General features: G+C 44.2%; 2 protein-coding genes across 4 annotated transcripts in view; both read left to right on the forward strand.

Annotated features, from left to right (window-relative positions):
• ALDH1A3 (aldehyde dehydrogenase 1 family member A3) overlaps positions 1 to 11711 on the forward strand; it is a 37573-nt gene extending 25862 nt beyond the window's left edge. For all 3 annotated transcript variants that reach the window (XM_074916973.1, XM_074916975.1, XM_074916976.1), the window contains 4 exons: positions 3805 to 3969; positions 6122 to 6279; positions 7455 to 7529; positions 8972 to 11711. In XM_074916973.1, the coding sequence (XP_074773074.1) occupies positions 3805 to 3969; positions 6122 to 6279; positions 7455 to 7529; positions 8972 to 9044 (471 nt within the window). In that variant the 3' untranslated portion in view covers positions 9045 to 11711. The remainder of the gene's footprint in view (positions 1 to 3804; positions 3970 to 6121; positions 6280 to 7454; positions 7530 to 8971) is intronic.
• Positions 11712 to 14326: 2615 nt separating this feature from the next.
• Positions 14327 to 21774, forward strand: part of LRRK1 (leucine rich repeat kinase 1) — an 81476-nt gene continuing 74028 nt past the window's right edge. Inside the window, exons 1-2 of the mRNA XM_074917384.1 lie at positions 14327 to 14411; positions 17754 to 17969. Of these exons, the coding sequence (XP_074773485.1) occupies positions 17903 to 17969 (67 nt within the window). The 5' untranslated portion in view covers positions 14327 to 14411; positions 17754 to 17902. The remainder of the gene's footprint in view (positions 14412 to 17753; positions 17970 to 21774) is intronic.

Raw genomic sequence — 21774 nt, forward strand, 5'->3', positions numbered from 1 at the left:
TGCAGCTATGGTGGCTCGCACTCTGGAGCCTGTGCTTTAAGGTACAACACAAATTCAAGCAGAAGAGAGAAACGATGCAGTGTCACAAGGGCTTAAAATACCTCCAAAAGTAGCAAAGATTCACACCTGCCCACAAGTTACTGTTCAAATATGAAGCTTCCAGATCAGATTCTTCCTCTGTTCCTGAAGTAACCTGCTCTGCTCTGAGGTATCTTGAAATGATGGATAAGGGAAGTATCACCAGGAAAATTAATGTCTTGCTTTTCTCCTTCATCTCTCTCTATCAGGCCTCAGTTGCCTTGGATCCAGGTTGTTGCTTTCATTCTTCTTCAGTGTGAACATCCACAGCAGCATTACAAAAAAGGCCACATGCTGCTGTGCAGACCCCATTCTGGGATGATCACTGTCTTAGAAGCCAACAGTGAGAAGAAGCTGGAGCCAACCCTTAGACTGTCAGTGGTTGTAGCCTGTGATCTTTTTGGTCCTACATCAGATCCCAAGTGCTTGTAGCCAGACAACAGGACCTGCAACTTACAGAGAGTTCAGAAGGTGTGAAATAGGAGAGCCTCTGTAGTCCAGGCTTGGAGCTAGTGCTCGGTGAAACCAAGCCACACCATGGCTGAGCATAGTGCTAGAGCTAGTAGCACTAATACTAGTGCTAGTAGCTGCAGAGACAACCTGGTGCAGGACAGCATGGTGTGACAGACAGTACTGTTCCACAAGAACTTAAAGTTGACGTAAGCTAGTCCTGGAAAAGTGGTCCTCTGTGCAGCTGTTTGTTCCTGTATTTCACTGCACTTATGAACTAGATTGGGTGACTGGCTGAGTCAGGACTAATCCAGCCTTTTTGGTAGTGAGGAAGAAAGGTTTTACTCAGGTCGGTTCCCTGATGTGGATTACTGTGCACTGGCATGGATGCTTGTGGCATGGGTGTGGGGAAAAGAGTGTGTCAGCTGCAGTATGGTGCTATAATGATATAAACTGCACTGCTCTGATCAAAATTAGGTCAAATTTAAACAGAATTCAATTTAAACAGAAATGAGGCATGCTTCTGATGAGACTTCTCCAAAACTCACATGTGTCTGACTGTGTTGGCTGGCTGGAATTCAAAGGACACCACAAGAAACCTGAGGAGTGGTCAGGACTGTATGAGTAGGGTGCCAACCTCAAATGCAGACCAAGGGCATTTTTTAACTTTGGATTCCTGTGAGCTGTATCACAGGATGTAATAAAGTAAATCTGCACAGATGGCAAACTGGTTAATGAGTTCATTATGCAATTATGAACAGCAGACTGCACTGGATGAGACTAATGTCCTGGTGGACTAGAATAGGGATTAGATTAGAATAAGACTAGACTAGTTTTGGTATTGTAGAACCCCAAATACTGGGATTTATGGAGTATACAACCTGGTCTAGAGGAAAAAAGAAGCACTAAGGCTGCCTCATGGCACTTGCTAGCCAGTAGTTATTAAGCCCAAAACCTACTGTTTGATTTTTTTTTTTAAGATGGTGAATATTTTCCTTAGACTGTAGACATTTGTGTACTTTAGGATTAAAGCATGAAAGCAAAATAAGTAGAAAGAGTCTGTATCGAACAGACTGTTGGAGGTTATTCTGTAGTGTTACAAATGGTTGGTTTGGAAAAGGAAAAACTGTTCCTTGCAGTCTTGAGTTAAATGAAGAAAGATATGAAGATTTTGGGGTTCTCAGATCTTGACCTCTGCAGTGATCCTTAGAAGCCTTCTTCTCTGTTGAATTAGATGGACAAATAGTAAAATTTGCTTTACCAGACCATGTGTTTTTAATAGAAGTCAATGCTTGAACCATAAATAATAGTGGAGTAGGGGACAGAATTTAAACAAGCCTTGCAAGCTCTAGTTACAATGACAAACAGTTCCACCCTTGCATGTCACTTTTACAAATGTTTTCTTTCCCCAGTGTCTTTTCATCTAACTATAGTTTGCCTTGCAACAAGTTACAGCTGTATAAATATCCTTGTTTTGTTTTCTGTGATGTGAAGTGGATGAACTGGATTGGTCTGGATCACAGACATGCCAGGATGGAAAGCACTTGCAGATATTTTCAAATTATTTACATTTGGCAACTAAGCAACCAGACAAATGGACAATATGGATGACACCTGCCAAACTTGCTATGTAACACTCCATATCCTACACGAAGGCACACATTTCCTCGTGCAGTAGCATGTATTGAGTGTTTTCTTGGGTAGCATCTTAACACACGAGAGAACATGAGCACTTAGTACAAGCTGTCCACCGTGTACGCAATACGCACATCTGTGTGGCAGGAGATGTGCTGTTTTCTGTTTTTGCTGTGTACCAGAAGTACCCCAAGGACACCCTCCTGAAGCTTTGATACTTCTCTAAAAACATGAAAACTTGGATTGCGTGTGGCCAGGATTAACTAGGGACAGGATATACTCTGTAATCTGGAGGAGTTGGTGTGGAACGCTCCATGTAAACAGTCCCAACTGGCAACTGGCCCTACTGAAATAAAAACAGATGCCTAGGGAGGGGTACTGAACCAGTACAAGCATCTGGAGATACCTGGCATTCAGAATAAACTCCCAGGCTGCCAGGGCACCTTGAACCAGTGGGTGGGGTCTTTTATTTAATTACCTTGATGAATTTTTCAAGGTTTTTGTTATTTTTACTTTTTTAAAACATCTCCATCAGCATTTTACCATCTGCAGTGTGCTGTGATGCAGTGTTTCATCACTTAATAATGCATCAGGTGAATAACCACATCTGAAACCTGACAGTACCTGCAGTACACTGCTGCGTGCGGAGCACAAAAGATGGATCGCTACTGATCAGAAGTTGTGTGGGCTTTTGGACCTCTTCCCAGCACATCATCCGTGGTGCTTCTGGAGGACGTGGTGTCTCCTCCAAGTCCTGGTGCATGGCTGCACAGCTGTGACACTTCAGTGTCCTGTAACTGGACTGGCCTTTCCCCAGCTCTATGGAAACCCCTAGTTTAAGGGCTAGTAACACAATCGTACTCGCTGTTTGAGATTGTTGCATATTTAGATGTGGGTGGGGAGGAGTTAGACAAGGTTGGTAGTTAAAAAATGCTGGCATGGTACTAGTCTCAGATCTTGAAGGGTGATTCTGATTTTACAAGTATGGCTTCAGCATGGTAGTTGTTCTGAAGTCACCCCACTAACGGGGCTTATCTTTGAGGCTGTTCAGTGTGTGTGTGTGTATAGACATGGAGGCAGAGCTTGTGGGGTTCCTCCAGCTGGTGACAGATACCTCTGGGTGAAGCTGCACATTACAGCAAAGTCGACTTCATAGTTTATATACCCTGATTCTCCCTCCCTGAGCTGATCCTGTTGCTGGTCACATCCCTTGCTGAGCTGGCTGAGGTTGCTTCCCAGCAAAGCCCGTCTCGGGCTGTTCTCATGGTGCTCCTGAACTGAATCTGTGCATGGGGAAGGTCAGCAGGTCCCAGAGCTGGAGCGAGGTGGGTGTGGGAGTGCACATCCAGGATGCAGGGGAAGGGAAAGTGGGGAGACCCCTCCATGTGGCAGCAAACTATTAATCAGATTAAACTATCATGTGTAACTTCACCTTCTGTTTTCTGTGGCTCAGGGCTATGCACACGTCCTGTCTTTCATCCTGCTTGTTGCCTGACTGCCATATCATGGAATGAGATGTAAACTTACCTGGTTTGACAATGCCCTGCAAATGTGCCCCTGGGCCACATACCATGACTCTGGTCTCTGGAACAGTGATAATAAAGGCACTGCTGCTGTTTCTTTTCCTTTTGTGTCTGACAGATTGACCAAAAACAGTTTGATAAAATCCTGGAGCTGATAGAAAGTGGGAAGAAAGAAGGAGCTAAGCTGGAGTGTGGGGGTCTTGCCATTGAAGACAGAGGCCTGTTTATAAAACCCACTGTGTTTTCAGAGGTCACCGACAACATGCGTATCGCCAAAGAGGAGGTACAGTACAAGTCACCTGAACCTGTGTATGCATTTACTACTGCAAATGGGAAAGAGGTATAGTCGTGCCTCAAACTGAAAACCTGAGAGGAGAATAGAAATTTCACTTATTTCAATGACCTAACAACTCCCTAATGTTGAAATCCATTTTACTAATGAAGTATCTGCAAGGTGAGCTTCAATTTTGGGGGGGGGTGGGGGGGAGCAGAACAGGCAAAAAACCTGTCAAAACGTTTTAGCAGTGATTTTTGTGCAATACATAGGTGTCTGTTTGCCAGCCCTTTCTAATGCCTTGCTGCTTTCCCCCATTTTGTTTGGTTTTCCAAAAGGGAAGTAGCCCTGTGAGTGTACTCATTGAACAATAACAAACCCAGATAAAAACATAGTAGATAATAGCACCCTAAAGCTTTTGGGTCTCATTTCAGGAGAACTTGATATCACGCAAAATACAAGCACATGCCTTACCTAAATACAGCTGCTATAAACACTGCTTCTGAGTAAGAAAGAGTGGTGATGGAAGGGTTTCTCTTCGAATCCTTGATTCTAAATATAAATAACTGAATAAAAATAACTAAAACTGTGGCAGACTGGAACAATTTTACGTATTCTTTGCCCTGAAGTTGAAGGTCTTCTGAAGACAGAGTGAAGCTCTCCCACTCTACACTGACAAGGGTTGTGCATGTCGTGCTCTTGCACACCTCCTACTGAGTCGACTTGAAATTGCTCAACAGTGGTAGATGCTGATTCAGTGACAGAATACTGTATAATGTGTGTTCTTGCTTCACTACTTTGTGAAAAAGGAGTTGCTTTATTGCAGAAAGGTGGGACAAGAACTCTGGAATCTGAAGCTGGTGAGGAGGGAAGGAATGGCTCTGCTATACTGCCACTGAAGAACTTTTCTCAAGTAGCCTTAGAGTTTGAAATAATCCCAGATTCCGTTCTCATGGCGAAATCCCCTGAGGCTGACCATTTTTTTCCTATATGAAAACATAGCTGAAGCCAGCAAAGTGCAGATCTAATACTCTGGCTTTCATTATTCATATGCAGAAAAATTGAACAAGCTGCATGTGATTAGATCCTGTGATATTCCTTTGAAATACAAGTTAATCTACTTTTCATCATGTTCCCCAATGGAAAATAAGTAGTTGCCAAAGTCCAACTGGCACTTGTATTTTATAGTTTAGCCTAGCACTTTTTATGGGGCTGCTTACTGTTCACTCCTGGCAAAATGTTTAGATGTCTCAGATCTGCCACAGAATCTCTAAGGAACCTGGGAAAGATATCAGTCAGTCTGGGCATGAGTTACATTCTAAAAATAGAGGGAATAAGATCTGAAAATCCCATGACAGGCCTTTTTTTAATGAACTGACTTCAAACCCGTCATGATTCATGAAGCTTATCCAGTTTCATTCATTTGTGATTTTGTTGCAAACGCACGTTTCATCCTTAGGCTAGCATCCAGGCTCCAGTTAAGTACCTGGATCTCCCAAAATGAAGAAATTGAAACACCTGTATGAACCTAAAGGCCAGGCAAACTGGTTAGCCTGGCCCTCACGGTGGCACAAGTGACTGTTTATTGTACCACAAGACCATGCAGGGCAGAAAAGGGCCTCACCTTTGATACTGTACGTGCTGAGAGACTCCACCCCAGAAGTTGGGGAGTACTGTGTATGCTGGTTGTCTTTATACTGGCAACCTGGGAAACCAAGTTTGTGGTCAAACACATAAGTGGTAAATGCACTGCATGCAAATAAACTGCGTACAGTGACAAAATCCAAGTTGAAACCACAGAAGAAAACTTGCAATCCTTGAAATACACTAATTACTTCTTGAGTATACTCAACTTCTGAGTTCAAAAGGAGAGTTGTAAATGGAGTAAGGATGGATCATTTGAAACTAGTCCAGATCTAACTCTACTTATTTTGTTTTAGATGATCCATTAGTTGTTGGATCTTAGCACATGTTAACTGCTATAGCACATCACTGTACTTCCTTTGAAGTCAGTTTAATGAGACTCTATCAGTGACTTCTAGAAGGCCAGGATATAACATTTTAAATATAGTATCCAAACAAAGCATCTGATTCTGATTACTTCAAAATTACAGGAAAGCCTTTGTTAATCATGGTACTAATGTTTACTTGATATGTGCAGATTTTTGGGCCAGTTCAGCCAATTATGAAGTTCAAGAGTATAGAAGAGGTCATAAGAAGAGCCAACAGTACCGAGTACGGGCTGACAGCTGCAGTGTTCACAAAGAATCTGGACAGAGCGTTAACGCTTGCTTCTGCACTGCAATCAGGAACTGTCTGGTAAGCAGTGTGGGGACTGAGCGTGGGCTGCGATTTAGTTTCCTGGGAGGGGAGAGGGATGTATGATTTGGAATCATGTATAAGTGCTGGAGGTAAGATATATTAGTAGTCTGCTAAATTCTTGATATTCTGCTTGGAAGCAACATCCATTTATCAAAATAAGGTGGTGAGGATCAGACACTCTGGTGAGAAATAGACTGTTTGTTCATTCAGTCGATGTAGTTCTTTGTCTGGAAAACTCTGAAAATGTAGAGGTTGTAGTAAGTTCCACCAGATGTGATGCCTTTCAAAATCCTATATGTAGAAAAAAAGCAGTTCTTACAACCTTTAGGTAGCATCAGATGGGGTCTTAGATGCACAAATCAGTATGGACAGTAGATGGCATCACACCACTGTCAAAAAGAAGCAGCTATTTTTGCATACAAAATTTCTTGTTTTCTATTAGAATAATTTTAAAGATGGAATCATAATTTTTCCTACTCAGGATAGGAACTTGATCTGATGTCTGATTTTGATGCATACAGAGGATTGATTTCAAGAGTTGGTGGCAGAAGGACCTGCCTCTGAGTAATATTTATATAAAAATGGGATGCTGGGCTTTGAAGGATACATGTGCTGGACATACAAGCACCAAAGCATTCCTGTCTCTTCAGTTATTTGACCTTATTGAGATGCTGAGAAAGTATCTGCATTAGCTTTTTCTACCTAGTCTCTATAGAGATGGGGTTAGTGCTTTCATTTTACTGTGACACAATTGTCTAATACAGTCCAACATTTTGTATACCTGGAAGTGGGTGGCAGGGCCTGTTTGTGAGTGTTTAGACAGCTTTCTGAGTAAACATGTTTGCTTCAGAATATGCTTCCTTAAACTAGGGAATAGGTTGAACTATTTATATCAAGCATGTCTCTGAATACAACATAAATTCCAGCTCAAGCATGAATGTCGTAGCCATTAGAGACTATGAAGTGAGATGTAGGTCAGACTCAGTACCACTTACATGTTTTCTGTTTCTGTAGCAAAATTTTATTGCTAAAATCTGATTTCTCAAGTGAATGAACTGTATAAAGTGAAAACTGACACATTTCAGCCTTTTTTGTATTGTTGTTGTTGTTGTCATCATCTTGCCTCTCCTTGATACTGAATTGTCTGTTTACAACTGATGTTTTTATTGTAGGATCAACTGTTACAATGCACTCTATGCACAGGCTCCTTTTGGTGGCTTTAAAATGTCAGGCAACGGCAGAGAACTGTGAGTTTTGCTCAATATCTTGTTTATATGTGGATGGTGAATGCAGTAACAATTGTGACTCAGTGAAAATATTGTTGAATTTGCTTTTAAACTGTCAGGCTTGCAGTATGCTGCACAGGGAGGTGCTAAGCCAGTACAGTGTGGATGTAAAGCACAAGATGTGAGAATGTGAGAAGTGCCTTCAGGAGCATTTTCATCTGCTTCATAAGCTCTTAATAATTCCAGTTCAGTCCGTTCCACTTGCAAGCGTTTTTCTTGACTAGTTAGATTTTTAGATCAAGGGATAAGTGTGGCACTTTGGCTGGGAACAGTGGTATCCACCCCAAATCTCCTCTGTCTTTATATGGTAGTATCTGAGCCTCCCTTGATGGCTGTTTCATTGCTCCTACTTGGACCTGTTTGTACCTCTGACTTTCTAATGTTGGAGCCAGAACAACAAGGAATGATCTCCAAAATCATTCCACCTCCCACCTTCCAAGCTTGCTACTAAATTACAGAAGGACCCTGTCTCCCTCTTCCCCAGCCTGACCTGTTGCAGTATGGCTACCAGGCATTCCAGCTCTTATTAGTTACTAACCCAGAAACTTTTAAATGGAGGTCAACCTATAAGTTAGAGCTAGAGCTGAGAAATTGACTCAAATCTTAATTTTCTTGTATAGGAGAGAGGCAGGTTTTATTAGACCATTCAGAAGACTCCAGAGGAATCTAATGCACCTTTTCTTTCATAAGCCAGACTTATTTCCAGGAACAGTTTTCAGTAGTTGGTTCTGGTGCATCTGCTGCTCTGAGACATTCAGATGCCTCACTGGTTAAGCACAGCAGATGAATGAATCCTCAAATGGGACATAGATATTGAGACCTTATGGTTTACTTTGCGTGACTGCCTGGCTAATTAAAGGATGTCAGGGGTTTATCCCCTGGGCAAGGTGTGGAAATAGAGCCAGTTTCCACCAACCAAGGCATAATGCAGTGGTGGGGTCTGTCATCAGTATGTGTTTCTGGAGCAGCTGTGCCCCCTCTGTTATATGGTATCTTGTAGATAGAAGCTTATTTTCAGTGAAAAAGTAACTTGAATTGCAGTCTAAGCACTGATAACTATGCTTATGTGGATGTTTCTTCTATGGGTTCTCACAACAGTACTCAGTTTTCCCTAGGCAAGAGTCACAGGGTGTCATCTTGTGGGTTACTGTGACCAGAAGCATTTCATGTTTCTTTCACAACAGGGTGTACTTGTGTGTACTTCTGTGTATGTACTTAGCAATTATGAGAAGTGGTGGACCAAACTGATAGTTCTGAACTAGCTTACACTAGCTGGTTTTAACAGCCTGATGTCATCTGCAGCAGCTGTTGATCAGAGGCTAAAATGCACTCTTATCTTAGGGAAGTGCACCTTAACATGCTGCAATTGTTTGTCCCTTTCCATCCTCTCTCTTCTTTTCCAGCGGTGAATATGCTTTGGCAGAATATACTGAAGTGAAAACGGTCACCATTAAACTCTCCCAGAAGAGTCCATGAAAACAGAAGGCCTAAAACGCTGACACTCCGAATGTGACACGTGGGGGATGTGTTCAGAGTAAGGGGGAGGGGAGGGGGAGGAAGGAAAATGGAAACACCTAACTTTTATTTCTCTAGAAACACTGAATCTACTGGACTCCATTTTGTCAAGTGGCTCTTCGAAAACTGATTTCGGTGACCCTGCTGGCAGCATAGCACACACTTGTACTGTACAAGTCCCTGGCTGTACATCTGTCTGCTACCTGTGCCTAAAATGCTGGTCAGTCAGTGTTTGCAGGACATCTGCTTTCAAACTGTACCCATGAAGGACGTGGACATCAGTGGCATGTTAGAGAGACTTCTCGTACCATTAGAACGGACTGTTAAACACCTTCAGAGGATATGGGTTTCACTTGGCATAAATGGACTTGGGTGGTAGGGTTAATACAACTTGACTGAAGTGGGCAGAGTTTGTGTGAAGATTGCAGCTGGAGTTTGGAATGGGAGTGCAAGGTTTTATGGAAGGCTCTGTAAAGAAATTCTCTTTGAAAGAGCTCTCTTGGTCTCTCTAAAGATCCATGCATTCTCCCTATTGGTGATATTCTAGCCCTGAATGAGATTTGTGGGAGTTTCCTAGAGGACTCCTTTGGGGCCAGTATTTCACCCAACAGAGCTAGACTTTAAAGTGTCCTTGGAACCTGATGTTTCAGTGTGCACAACATTACACATGCTGCAAATGCAAGTTACTGACTTGCTAACCCTCTGGGCTCCGAATGAGTCACAATTGTATCTCCAACCTTCACTGTAGCACTTTTTGCAAAGAGGATTTTGCACTGTACTTACCGTGATGACACCGAGTTGAATGCTTGAGCATGTAGCATGGTAGATACCCCACAGAAAACATCCCACGCCAGTCCTTCTGATCTGGGGGAGGGAGCAGAAGAGCTGCAAAAAGCTGTCCTGCTCTTTCTCTATAACTTTCAGGCTTTGTGAACATCTCTTCATTTTTCGAGCCAGAGCTATTATTATGAGAGTAAAACATGTAAGCTCTTCTCACTGCTTCTTTATCCCGTATGAATGTAGCTTAAAATAAATTTCTGGAAGTACAGTATGAAAAGGCAGGTGCTCCCAAGCACACGCTGAGTGCTAAAGCTGTGGGTGTAAAAACCAGTTACCATGGAATAAGCTATGGCTGGACATAAATGTGTCAGCAGCTTTGCAGTAATTGTCCTCGTGAGTGCTGTCATCTTGTGGCAAGCACAGAGTAGCTGATTCTTCACTGAGGAATAAACTGCTGTGAATTGTCTCTTGCCTCCAGTTGTATAAGCACGCATGTGCAGGAATAGCGTCATGGAGCAGCTGTCACACTGAGTTCATGCCTTAGTATGTCCTGCAGTAACTTCTTTGCATGCCCAGCCATGACTATGAGATTAATGACAAGCCACATGCTGGCTTCAGTTCCTGGGTTCACTACTTTCCCTCCTCCTCCTCCTGCTGATTCTGTACTGGAGAACCACTGGGAAATGTACGGGAAGTTCCATGTCCGCAGGAGCTGTAAGTATGCAGGAGTTAGTGGTGTCAGCTTGTTGGGGAGCTTATTTGATCTTTCTGGGATTGTCCTCTGAGAGCAAACTCAGAGGTTCCTTATGGCATACCAGCAGATCTCCACGGAGCACTGGTAAAGATTGCTGCCTGGAGTTTTCCAGTTGTCAGGGCTTGAAGAAGAAATGCAGATCTAACCTCTATTCTCTGATGCAAGCAAGGATTTAACCAGTATCTTCCTTTGCTCAGATACACCCAGTCAGTAACAAGTTCTGTTGCATGAGTGGACCTTTTTTTGGAGGAGGAAGGAAGGTGGGTGGCGATAAGTAAGGAAAAAGTTTGCATGAGCCTAAACTTCCTTATTAGTTAGTGAACATTGAAATTGCACTTCAACACTGCTTAACTTCTTAAATGACATACCTCCAACTGTTGTGTGTAACTAGGTGCCTGTCCTCCATGGGTATGTGAGACAGGTACATCTCCCCATCCAGTGAAGAAAATGTCCTCCCTTCCCCATGAAAGGCCAAATGGGAACATTGTAAATAAGTTTCTATTTTTGTAAAACACTTAGAGTGCAAACATCTTCTCAGACAAACATTTTACTTTTGCCTACTAGATGGTTTTCTAGGGCTGCAGTCAGACAGTAGGGAGCTAAGGCAAACAGTAAAAGGCTGGTTATCTTGATGTATCTCTGTATTAATTTTTTATAAACAGTGGTTGAAACAGAAATAATCTGAAATTCTTAAAATTCTAGTATTCTGGCTTTATATGTATGATATATATTTCACCTCTTTTTTTTTTTTTTTTCCCTTAGCAAGTTTTTAAAAGGTCAATGTATCTCTTATTGTATAAATCAGGGTCTGACTCTACACACTGAATTTTCTAAGTTATATAACACTAGACACTAACTTTAAAGTAACCCCTTAGAGGGTATATATTCTTTCATTGCACAGTAAGGCTTTCATATGAAATACTACTTTTTTTAAAAAAAAAACCACCTTATATTTATAAATTAGGATACAGTTAATCTAATGTATTTTTATAGCTAAAGGTACATGAAAATGCTATGTTTAAACCTCATGTATATATTTAGACTGTGGGTATCTTTTTGTAATAGTTCTTGTTCCTAATAAATGTTTTAACTTTGTGAAATGGTTTCTAGATGTTATATATTGATACTGCTCAGAAAGAAAGGTGGGGGAGTAGGAAACTTGTATTAACTTTACTCATTTTAACAGAGGAGTAACTTGAATGCTTTTTTATGTACATGATGAGTGCTTTTAGATAATTCCAATCCCTCTAATGCACATGTGTTAAGACCCCTTCCATCAGCAAGCAACTTCCACTCAACTCAATCCTGTCACTTTTTTTATTTCACTCTGAATTTGGCCCATTGTGTCAATGAAAGTAAACACTAGAAAGGGTTACAGTTTCATGCTTCTGAAACAAAATGGCCCTGTATTGCTGTAGGTACAGGGGGCTCTTCCTCTAACAGTGTTGTGTCCATTCCCCTTCATTCAGTGACCCAGCAGTAAGTCTGCAAGTGAAAACGTGCAGTGGGCTCACAAGAGACAAGGTAATTTCAAGGTACCTTTTCCACGTGGCAGAGCTGAACGCAGAGTGCATGTCTGCTGCATGTATCTGGGGAGTCAGTAGCTCGCAGGGGGACTGTGAGGGAATCTGAACTTGGATTTATTTCTGCAATTTGTGAAGAATTAGCCTATTTTAAAAAAGTAGAGTGCTGAAGTGTGGTCAGTGCTCTACATATAAAAGCTGGAGAATGTGTCTGATGATAGCTTATCCTTTAAGCAGTCATTTTTCTAAATTGTGTCATTTACAGTAAGCAGAGAGGGAAGGAGAGCAGAGCTGCAGCTGGCAGGGGCAAGAACAGCTTCTTCCAGTTCAAAGTAGGATGGTTCCTTTTTGCCTTCTGATGTGAGCCTCAAAATGCAGAATTTGAAGGGACCATAGACCACACTGCCAGATGGGGCTTCCTGCCTTCGTCTGGCTGCTTCCTAACTCCTTTGAGACACTTCCATCACTAGTATGACTCTGGTAAATGTGTTCCTGTTCCCTACTTGCCTTGTCTGCAATGTAGATAGAGAGCAAGAACATACCAGTCTTTTAACTCTCTTCCCATCCAATACATGTGAGAAATACCTGTCATCTCCCCACACAGGCCCAGTCAAACTCCTTGAATTTTCCACTTTCAAAGTTTGAGTGATGCTGTTAGAGACTTTAGAAGGGGGAAGGCTGGAGATACAAAGGAATTATTGTGAGTGAGATAATCAATGGAGATGTAAGTGAGGAAGAGTGGGATGAGATTGGGGGTGGGGGGAATTGGCTTGAATGTGGATAAATTCTTGCTAGGGGAAGTTAGAGTCTCTATTGAAATAAAGGGGGAAAAGTTATTTTACTGGGTTTTCAAACAATTGTGCTAAAAAACCTGTAAGGTAGGGCTGGGTAGGAGCCTGGCTGTGAGGCATAAAAGACAGCAGGCTGGGTAAGAGGTGGAAAGAGTGTTAAAACCAGGTAACACTACTGTGGCTGTAGCTAAAAGCAGATTAATTGGGACATGAACATAGGTAAAAGCACCAGTGAAGACCCATCCTCTCTATGTCTCCATAATCACATCAAAGAAACACCCTAGCCAAATCTCAGACTGCAGCAGTGAATGAATGGATATGGCTTCTTCCATCCTCAAGCAATCATCACAGACCCATTTCTTGGTACAGACAAGGGAAGCAAAAAACCCCTCTGTATATAATTTACAGAATCATAAGGAATAACAAAGCAAAAAGCACGCAGAAATGATCTTTTGTTAGTAGGTCCAACGGATGGGGAAAATTAAGCAATACCAGGTTTGTGAGAGGTTCCTGGTACCGGGAGATGAACGAGTCTGCAGTGGGGGAAAGACGTGCTCAACACCAGTATGCCAGCTGGAGAGCAGCTCGTCCAGCACCTTCGGAAGAAAGGGGGCAATCTCGCATTGCCTTTCCAAAGACGAGCAAACTCAAGCCGCGATCTGGGGACGGAGCAACTCACAGCAAGGAATCTCGGATCAACTCTTGTTACCGGTAAGGTCAGGCCTCTGTCGAGGAGTGATGCTGAGAGAGGGGTAGCGGTGCTACCTCCATCCGTGCCAGCCTGGTGCCCACCCCGGGGAGCTACACGGCAGCCGGCTGTGAGGGCCAGCCCGTCCAGACAGCCCTCTGTAGCTGAGAGGGTGCTGCTTCAGCCAGCGCAACTCCCACTGTCACCTTTTTTCCTTAAAAACAAACAAAGCCAGAGAGCGTAAGCCCGCGGAGGGGCTGTTTGGGGAGCAGGCGGCCACGAGTCGCTGATGGAGGAGTGGGTCCGGGCTGGGGAGGGAGCCCAGGGCTGCCCTGTGCCTCTCCTCACGCTCGCCCTCCACGTCCCCCATCAGCCGGGCGGGCTCCGCGCTTGCCCTCGGGAGGAAGGCGAGAGCCCGTGCGAGGCCTGCGGCCCGCGGGCCTGTCACCCTCAGCCGCCCCCGGCAAGACGCAGCCCCTCACCGTGGCCAGGGCCGGCCGGGGCCCCGGGAGGAGCCGGGCGGGCCCTCAGCGGGCCGGCGGGCCCGGTGGCGGAGGAGGCGCCGCGCCGCTGCCCCGCTCCTTTTCCTTCCTCCCCCCTCCCTCCGCCTCCCGCGCCACAGAGCGAGGCGGGCGGCCGGCCGGCGCCGGAGGAGGAGGCGGCGGCGCGGCCGCAGGGACCCCGCCAGCCCCGGACGCAGGAGGTACCGTGGCTTTGCTGCCGCTTCGGCCTGGCCGCCCCGTGGGCACCTGCCCCGCCATGAGGGGAGGCGGCCGGGTGGGGGCTGCTGGGGTACGCCGGGGCTTTTCGTGTGGAGAAGGCGGGGGGGAAAGATGGTTTTATTTTAAAAGAATAAAAGTTCGAAGGGAAGTTTGTGCGGCGGCGGGCGCAGGGCGGCGGCGGGCGCTGCGCTCCCCGGCGCAGGCAGGCAGGAGAGCGGCTGCTCCGGCCCGGCGCGGAGAGGAAATACTTGAGACTCGCCCTAAGGAAAAACTCGGTTTTATGTAAGCGGGGCCGCGGGCTGGGATGGGAGCGGTTCCTCCCGCGTCCCGACCCTGGCTGGGGGGTGCGTGCCCCGGCCCTGGCCGAGGCCCGAGCACGGCCCTCAGCCCCTTGGCTGAGCTGACAGACCAGCGGCCACGGAAAAGTGATTTTCTAGTCCCAGTTCACGGGACACCCCGAAGCGGGGTGTAACGCCTTATTTCTCCTCAGCCGGCGGCTGTGGGGTGGGGAGAAGGGGGCTGGTTTGCCACTTCTGACCCAGCTCTGGCTTCACCCCACCTTGTGTGATGAGCGGAGGAGCCCGCAGCCCGTTTCCATCCCCATAGTGTCCTTGGGCCTCTCTAGATCTGTGGTGATACCCCTCGCAGTGCCCGGCCCCACATGGGCTTCTCAGAAACAGCAGGTAGTTTGAGCAAAGAACTGAAGTTTTGGCCGGTTTCTTGTGAATTGGGAAGCGATCTCGGGCAAACCGTGGGGTTTCTGGGTGCCTTGCCGTGTTTAGGCACGATGCACGGGGTGAGATGGGACGGGCTGCCAAAAGATGGTGCAGGCAGGGTCGGATGTGCTGGGATACTCTCTGACAGCTGGCAGTAGCGGGTCTCTGGAGAGAAACTGGGTGGTATGGGACATAAATCAGCATTCAGGTGTGTTCTGCATGGGCTTCCTCCTTCTGAATGAGATTCTGGAGAGCCCATTGGATCCTTCTTTCTAAATCAAATTAAAACAGTATTTTTATGTGTTACAGTTGTGTATCTTGTTTAAGGTAAAAGCACTATAGGGTTTTTCTTTATCACATACACAAAGGCCCTGAAATATGGAAATGCTGCTTACATGGATGCTGTGTGGCAGTAATACACATGGCCACAACATTTAGTGTCCTGTTTGCAGTTAAAGGGAACTGATGATCAAAACCACACATTACTTCTGGAAGTTTTTTCCTTTCAGGATATATGAGGAAAGTTCCAGCCTGGGGAATAAGCTGACTAGAAAGCTAAAAATCGGGAGTGGGATAGTTTTCAAGCCTCTGTGGTTCACACTGACCCCCATTCAGTGTTTTTTGTATAGTTGCTGTGAGTGCACATGGTGTGCCCTTGTCATACAGCAAGGAAATGCCTCAGAAACCAGCATCTGCTAAAAAGAGCTAGTCTGTTGGTCTTTGCATGGAGAAGTATTTATTCTTACTGTAGCTGCCTAGCGCTTTTATAGCGAGAGTGCAGGGGAGGTGCCTTTTGGAAGCATCACAACGCCTCTGTTTTCAGAGTTAACAACCTAGACAGCTTTTGGGAAACGTGAGAGCCTCCCTGACACCTCTGCCTGGGGTTTTGCACCCACAACAGGGCAGAGATCTGGGGTCTCAACGCAGCAGCCATGCCTGCCAGCATGGCCGAGGGAAGCTCGGCCCAGAAGCCGACCTGACTCTGGTGGGAACTCAGTTCACCAGTTCATGAGTCCGTTTGTTAGGAACCACGTTCACCTCAGTCTCCTGCAGCAACCCACAGCTTCCCCTCCTTCTGTGGGTGAAAGCTGCTAAATTCAGCCTCTTACAAAGTGCTGAACTGCTGCTGCATTGGTGTGTGAGAGCTGCCAGGGCCTGACCTGGGAGATGAGCTGCCGCTGCAGTCTGTGATGTGGATGGAGGGATGGGTGCCTCAGCAGCTCAAGGACCTGTATCCATCTGAAGTTGTAGCCATCCTGCTGCAAGGGAGGTGTTTAACTGTGGCACGTGCATGTGAAAGTGCTTGCATGTAGCCCAGGTCTCTCAGTCTATAGCATTATTTGCTGTATGGCACCCAAATTATTTTTCCCATGTCTGAAAAACACCAAAGAACCAAACCACAGTCTGTGGTAGCACCCAGCGCCTGGATTGAAGGGTGCAGGGGTGTGCACAGCGCTTAGAGTGTGAGTTTTGGTTCCTGCTGCCAGGCACCACAAAGTAGAGGTCATCAGAAGCTGGGTTTTGCTGTAAGTGCACCTAAAATTCAGCTGTTTGCTTAGAAACAACTGATGCAGCTTGCAGTGATTTTTAACATTGTTGGCTGGTGGTTAAAAAAACATAGGTCATAAAACCCTATATGAGCAGAAATCTTCCTGAATCAGTGTATTTTTATATTCCCCTTGGCCTTTGATCTCAAGTCAGGAAGCCAACTCTGCTCGAGGACAGTCAGGGATGTTCTTGAATCTTGCTGGCTGAAGTGGGAGGTGGGTTACATGCTTTGCTGAATTAGAGCCTCCAATCAAAACTTCATGCACCAGACATGAGAAAAACTAGTAAAAGTCAAAGGTGGGGGGCATCGTGTTACATCTGAGAGGTGTTTACTGGCTGAAACTGAAAGCAGTAAATGAAGGAGCACTGATGCTGGTTGGGCACACACTGCAAATTCACCCATAGTTTTAACCTCTGTGGAAAATGCATTAAAAGAGAGAAAATTACAGGTGTGCAGCTTTGAAGAGGTAGGGAGTTGGAAATGCCTTGGAGACTGAGCTGTGCAATTTTCTGCAAAACAGTTCAGAAGAAGCCAACCTTTAAGAGGTCTTAAGGGCCTGATTTGCTTCCCTGAACATGTTTGAAGAAACCTGACACTCCTAGGGTGGTAGAGTTCTCTAAAAGGACTTGGCAAAGGGGAAAGGAGCTGTTGTGTTTCTCTTAGCCCTCTTTTCTTTTTTACAGAGGATCATCTCAGTGACCACGTCAGTATATTTCAGTTTCTCACAGTGGAGTCTTACAAGAGCCACAGTCTTCTTTGTGGATTGGAAAGGTTTTGTGGTTGCATTTAGGATTTTTCCAGCTGTACTGCATGGTTTCAGTGCTCTGCCTTTACACTAGCTTGTAGAGAATCTGAAGCTGCAGCTGTGACCCCTGCCCACCCCCCACACCCACTGTCCAAAGACTGAGCGCCTTTGGCAGAGAAAAATTGGGAACATTATCTTTCTGTAGGGGAGACTTTGTTAGTCTCCTCTGTTAATTCACGGTATATGCTTAACAAAGACATTATGAAAATAATTGTAGGGATGATAAGTGCATTTCTGCGAAGTGGTATTTAGACAACTGCATTATGGAGTGCAGAGGAATAAGCATCTTGCAATTTTTATACAAGAATGATTAAATTTTTTTTGCTGTTTGTTTTTAAACAGAGTCAGTGATGTTTCTTCGGGATGGTGCTTACTAGCAGTCACTCTGCTCCTGCATTTACTTGATGGAGATCACTCAGCTTTGACAACTATATTCAGGTTTAAGTGCTGCAGAAAGTTTGTCTGTTGGATCTTCACAACTGCAACCCAGAATGTACTGGTGTGTGGGAACTGAGGAATCCGCTATTTGCAAAGAGAGCGACATGGATCCACAAAATGGTAAATAGGATGATTTATTTTCTTTGCTGTTCAGATAGGGAGCTAAAGGTTTTAAGAGAACTCAGTAGCCAGATGCCACTGAGTTTCTGTGAAATTTAAATATATGAAAGATCTTGGAGTGATTTGGGCCCTAATCTTTGAAGTTTTACAGTATAGAACAAGGAATTTTACTTCCAAGGAGAGTGATGTTGAACTACTCAGGCGATAAGAATAGCATTCCTCTGAAGACCAATTTTCTCCAAAGGCCTACAAAATTAGTCAATATATGTATCACGTCTCACCAGTTCCTAAATATGTTTTACAAGATCTGTGCTTTTTCAGCGTGTGAATGCAAATATGTTCCCAGCCACTGATGCAGTGTGTATTCAGGGTATGAAAGCTGCTAAAATCAGAGCATCATTTCTCAGGCTGAACAGATATTAACCTGCTCCACTTTTACTGTCAGCTTTGATTCAGTGGCTTGCAGTGATTTATTGTTGGGCTAGATTAGAAGGTCTGCATTTATGTAATGGGAATAAATCCATAGGTGGAAATTTCTCTTTTCAGAAGGGACATATGCTTCAGGTTGCTTCCTGTTAATTTTTTTTTCTGAACAGCCAAATTATTTTTGGATTATTTTTATCACTGAAACCCTCAGCTCCTAGACACTGCTGCTTTTCTCTGAATCAAAACCCAGTTATGTTTCTGCTTCGAGAAGCAGACTTCTGGTTATTGTATAACGGTATTCCCCCCTTGCAACAAGCAGTTCATTAGGAGGCAGCATCTGCGTTTTAAGTGTGGGATGAAGGTGTGTTTGACGTTTTGTAGTGAGTAAGCAGGCTTCAGTAGAAGCGAATGTTTTTGCAGCCTTATTTTGGATTTTATCAGCAACTATGAAGCAAAACCCGGTAGTTTATTCAAAGGCCACATTATCTTGTTTGAAGACGTTTCTCACCAGCATCTCAGGGAGGTCTGGGAACTCTTTCCTTTCTCCGTATGTATTCTGCTTATTGTGTGATACTGATTTTGCTGGTTTTGCTTTTGTTAATTAGCATTGTATCTTTCTATAATAATCAGAAACATTTGGTTACTGAATATTCTTAAAATTCTTAAGCCCTATCTTCTGAGTTTCTCTCTGGAAGGAATTATCTCCGCTTGAATACTAAGCTATAAACCATGAGAAGAATTTTAATCTGTGCTAATGATTCGCAACTGTTAAGAACTGTTATATTTTTGTTCTGCAAAAGTGATTTGACAAGTTTTTCTCACTGTTTAAAGATACAGTAAATAAATTAGTTTATGAGTGAATAATGAAGTGAAAAGTGGAAAAGGTATATTTTTACATTGTGAGTTCAGTTTTTCTTCTGAGAACTTTATTATGTGTTTCTGTTATTTAAACATATTCAGTTAAGCTGGTTAACTGGAAGCATACAAATCTTACCAGTATAACTGTTCTATACTTACATATCTGGGTTATTTTATTTGATAAACAGTGTTGGAAGACCAGCAAAGGGATCCTAGGGAAAGCTTAAGATCCAGTACTGCCCTGGTGGATTTGCTCTTTATAAGCATACTGTACATGTTTAAACTAATTTTTATTCTGGGATTGTTTGACTCCTGCCAAGAATAACTGTCATTAGCTAGCTGGTCCACTCCCTAAGTTAGCTGGTCCTTGTTCTGCATTTGGATCCTATTACACAGCTTGAATGCAGGAACTCAGTGACTCATTCAGCCTCCAGATTTGAACCTATTGTTTACGTGCATTTATTAACAATCTCGATGCAGCCTCCTGCTTCCATTCAGTGACAACCACTGTTAAGTGGAGTGAGATCACAGATATTTTCTTTAAGGTGACAACCTCATTAGTGCTCGCAAAGCTTGGAGGGTTTTTTGGGGCGGCAGAAAGGACAGCCCTGTGGATGTGAGGGGTTTAATAAACAGCACGGTGGTGCTTGTGGCTCTCTGAGAGGTCAGCTGGATCAGCACGGTGTTACAGCTGGCACAGTGCTCGAGGCACCTTCCAACAGGTACCATGTGCACCTGGTGCCTTGATCATTTGAAAGCCTTAAGATTTTTAGGGCTTTTTCTTCTGAGAGCTATACATTTGGCCAGGTCTTCATGTGGAGGTCAGCTTCACAGCATCATTGACTCTAGTTAGCAAACATAACATAGGATGCAAGGGCTCACCTTACTGCTCGTGTCTCCTGTGCTATTCCTCTTGGCTGCGGCAGGGATGTTGCCTGTATCCCAGCAGGATGCCTGCTTTCCCTGAGAGCAGGTGAGCTGTGTTTCAAACTGGACTCTGTACACCCTCCGGGGGTGGTGCTGGCCTTGACTCAGTGGTTCTGGTGAGCACCTGCTGGTCCATAGAGATTTGTCACTGGAGTGCAGTATAATGCTCTGTTTCGGGTGCAGTCAGCATCTCCCTTGCCTCCTCAAACCCTGCTTTCCCTCTCTTAGATTTGTTCATCTTGTCCTACTTAAAAGAAAGAAAGCAAGCAGAGATACGGGGGTGGCTGCAGGCTCTCATGAAGCACAGGTTTTGGGTTTTTTTGAACTTGGTTAAAGAGCTCTGCAGAATATAATGGAGGTGACATAATATGAATATTGTAGGAAATACAATAAAAGCCCTAAGATATTACTGTGTGAATGCCTAGAATAGAGATTAATCTCCTTTCTGCAGGCTGGTTGGTTTCTTTGAATCTTATGAAATTTTACAGCTAGGATTTAATTCTCATATGAGTTTCTAGGAGACAGTTCAGCAAAGATGTAGAAAAGCAGTCATTGTGTTCTGAAATGTAAGGGTACTTTTGTTACAGAGCTTATTGCTCTCTTATTGAGACTTTTTTCAGTCACAGAGCATTCACATATCACTTGTGTGTGTCTTGGAGGTGGAATGGGATTATCTTTCAAACACGCCAGAGGGTGTCTCTTCTCTCCTGCTAAATCTAGAAATAGGCATTCAAATGGGGTGTTATGTCCTAATGTATATAATATTACATAATTAGGGACAACGATGCCAATGACAGTTGTTTGAAATTTTACAGTATCTTTACAGATATTAATTATATGATCCTTCACAACTTCTTTTGAAGCAAATCTATTGTAAACTGGTGACTTTCAACTGTCCAGGGAAGCACAGATCGACATGTGCAGTATGCCTGGAAAAGAAACCTAAATATTAAAAGGAGGAAGCAAACAAATAACCAGATCATAAATACCTGAGTTGGTATTTGGAGTTAGCCAGAGGCTCTTAAAACTGTGCTTCAGAAGTGCTGTGGTGACCCTGCAGCTCACAGGGCTTTGTTTTTTATCAGAAAGAACCTACCCACGATGGTGGTGACCTTTGCAACCCCATCTGGGCCATGGCTCAGCTCAGTACTGACTCAGAGGGAAAGCTGCTGCCTGCACCGCTGCTTCCTGAATCATAGAAAAGTCTCCAGTGCAAGTAAGAACAGCTTAACTGGAATTGTTAAAGAGTCATTTTAACAAGATGGTCAACACAGGAGCTAGTGCCATTTTATATGGAGAGTTTCACAATGGATTGAATGGTGACATCTTGGGGTGAGCTAATAGCTATATGAGACAGCTTATTCTCCTGGGACATCGCCTTGTGCATCCAGCATCACTCCCCTGTTTGCATGATGGTAGGACATTTACAAATGTGGCCGAGGCCTTTGTCGTAGGGTGGCAGTTTGAGGAGGTCACAGGACTATAGGTGGAGGGATGGAAACTTTTGCAGACTCGGCCCTTTCTGTTTTGTATTTACTGGATAACCTGAGCCTTCCAGGCTCTGTCAGTCTGTCAATGTGAAACCCAGTTAAAA

This window comes from Athene noctua, chromosome 13, assembly GCF_965140245.1.
Source record: "Athene noctua chromosome 13, bAthNoc1.hap1.1, whole genome shotgun sequence".
Taxonomy (NCBI): Eukaryota; Metazoa; Chordata; class Aves; order Strigiformes; family Strigidae; genus Athene; species Athene noctua.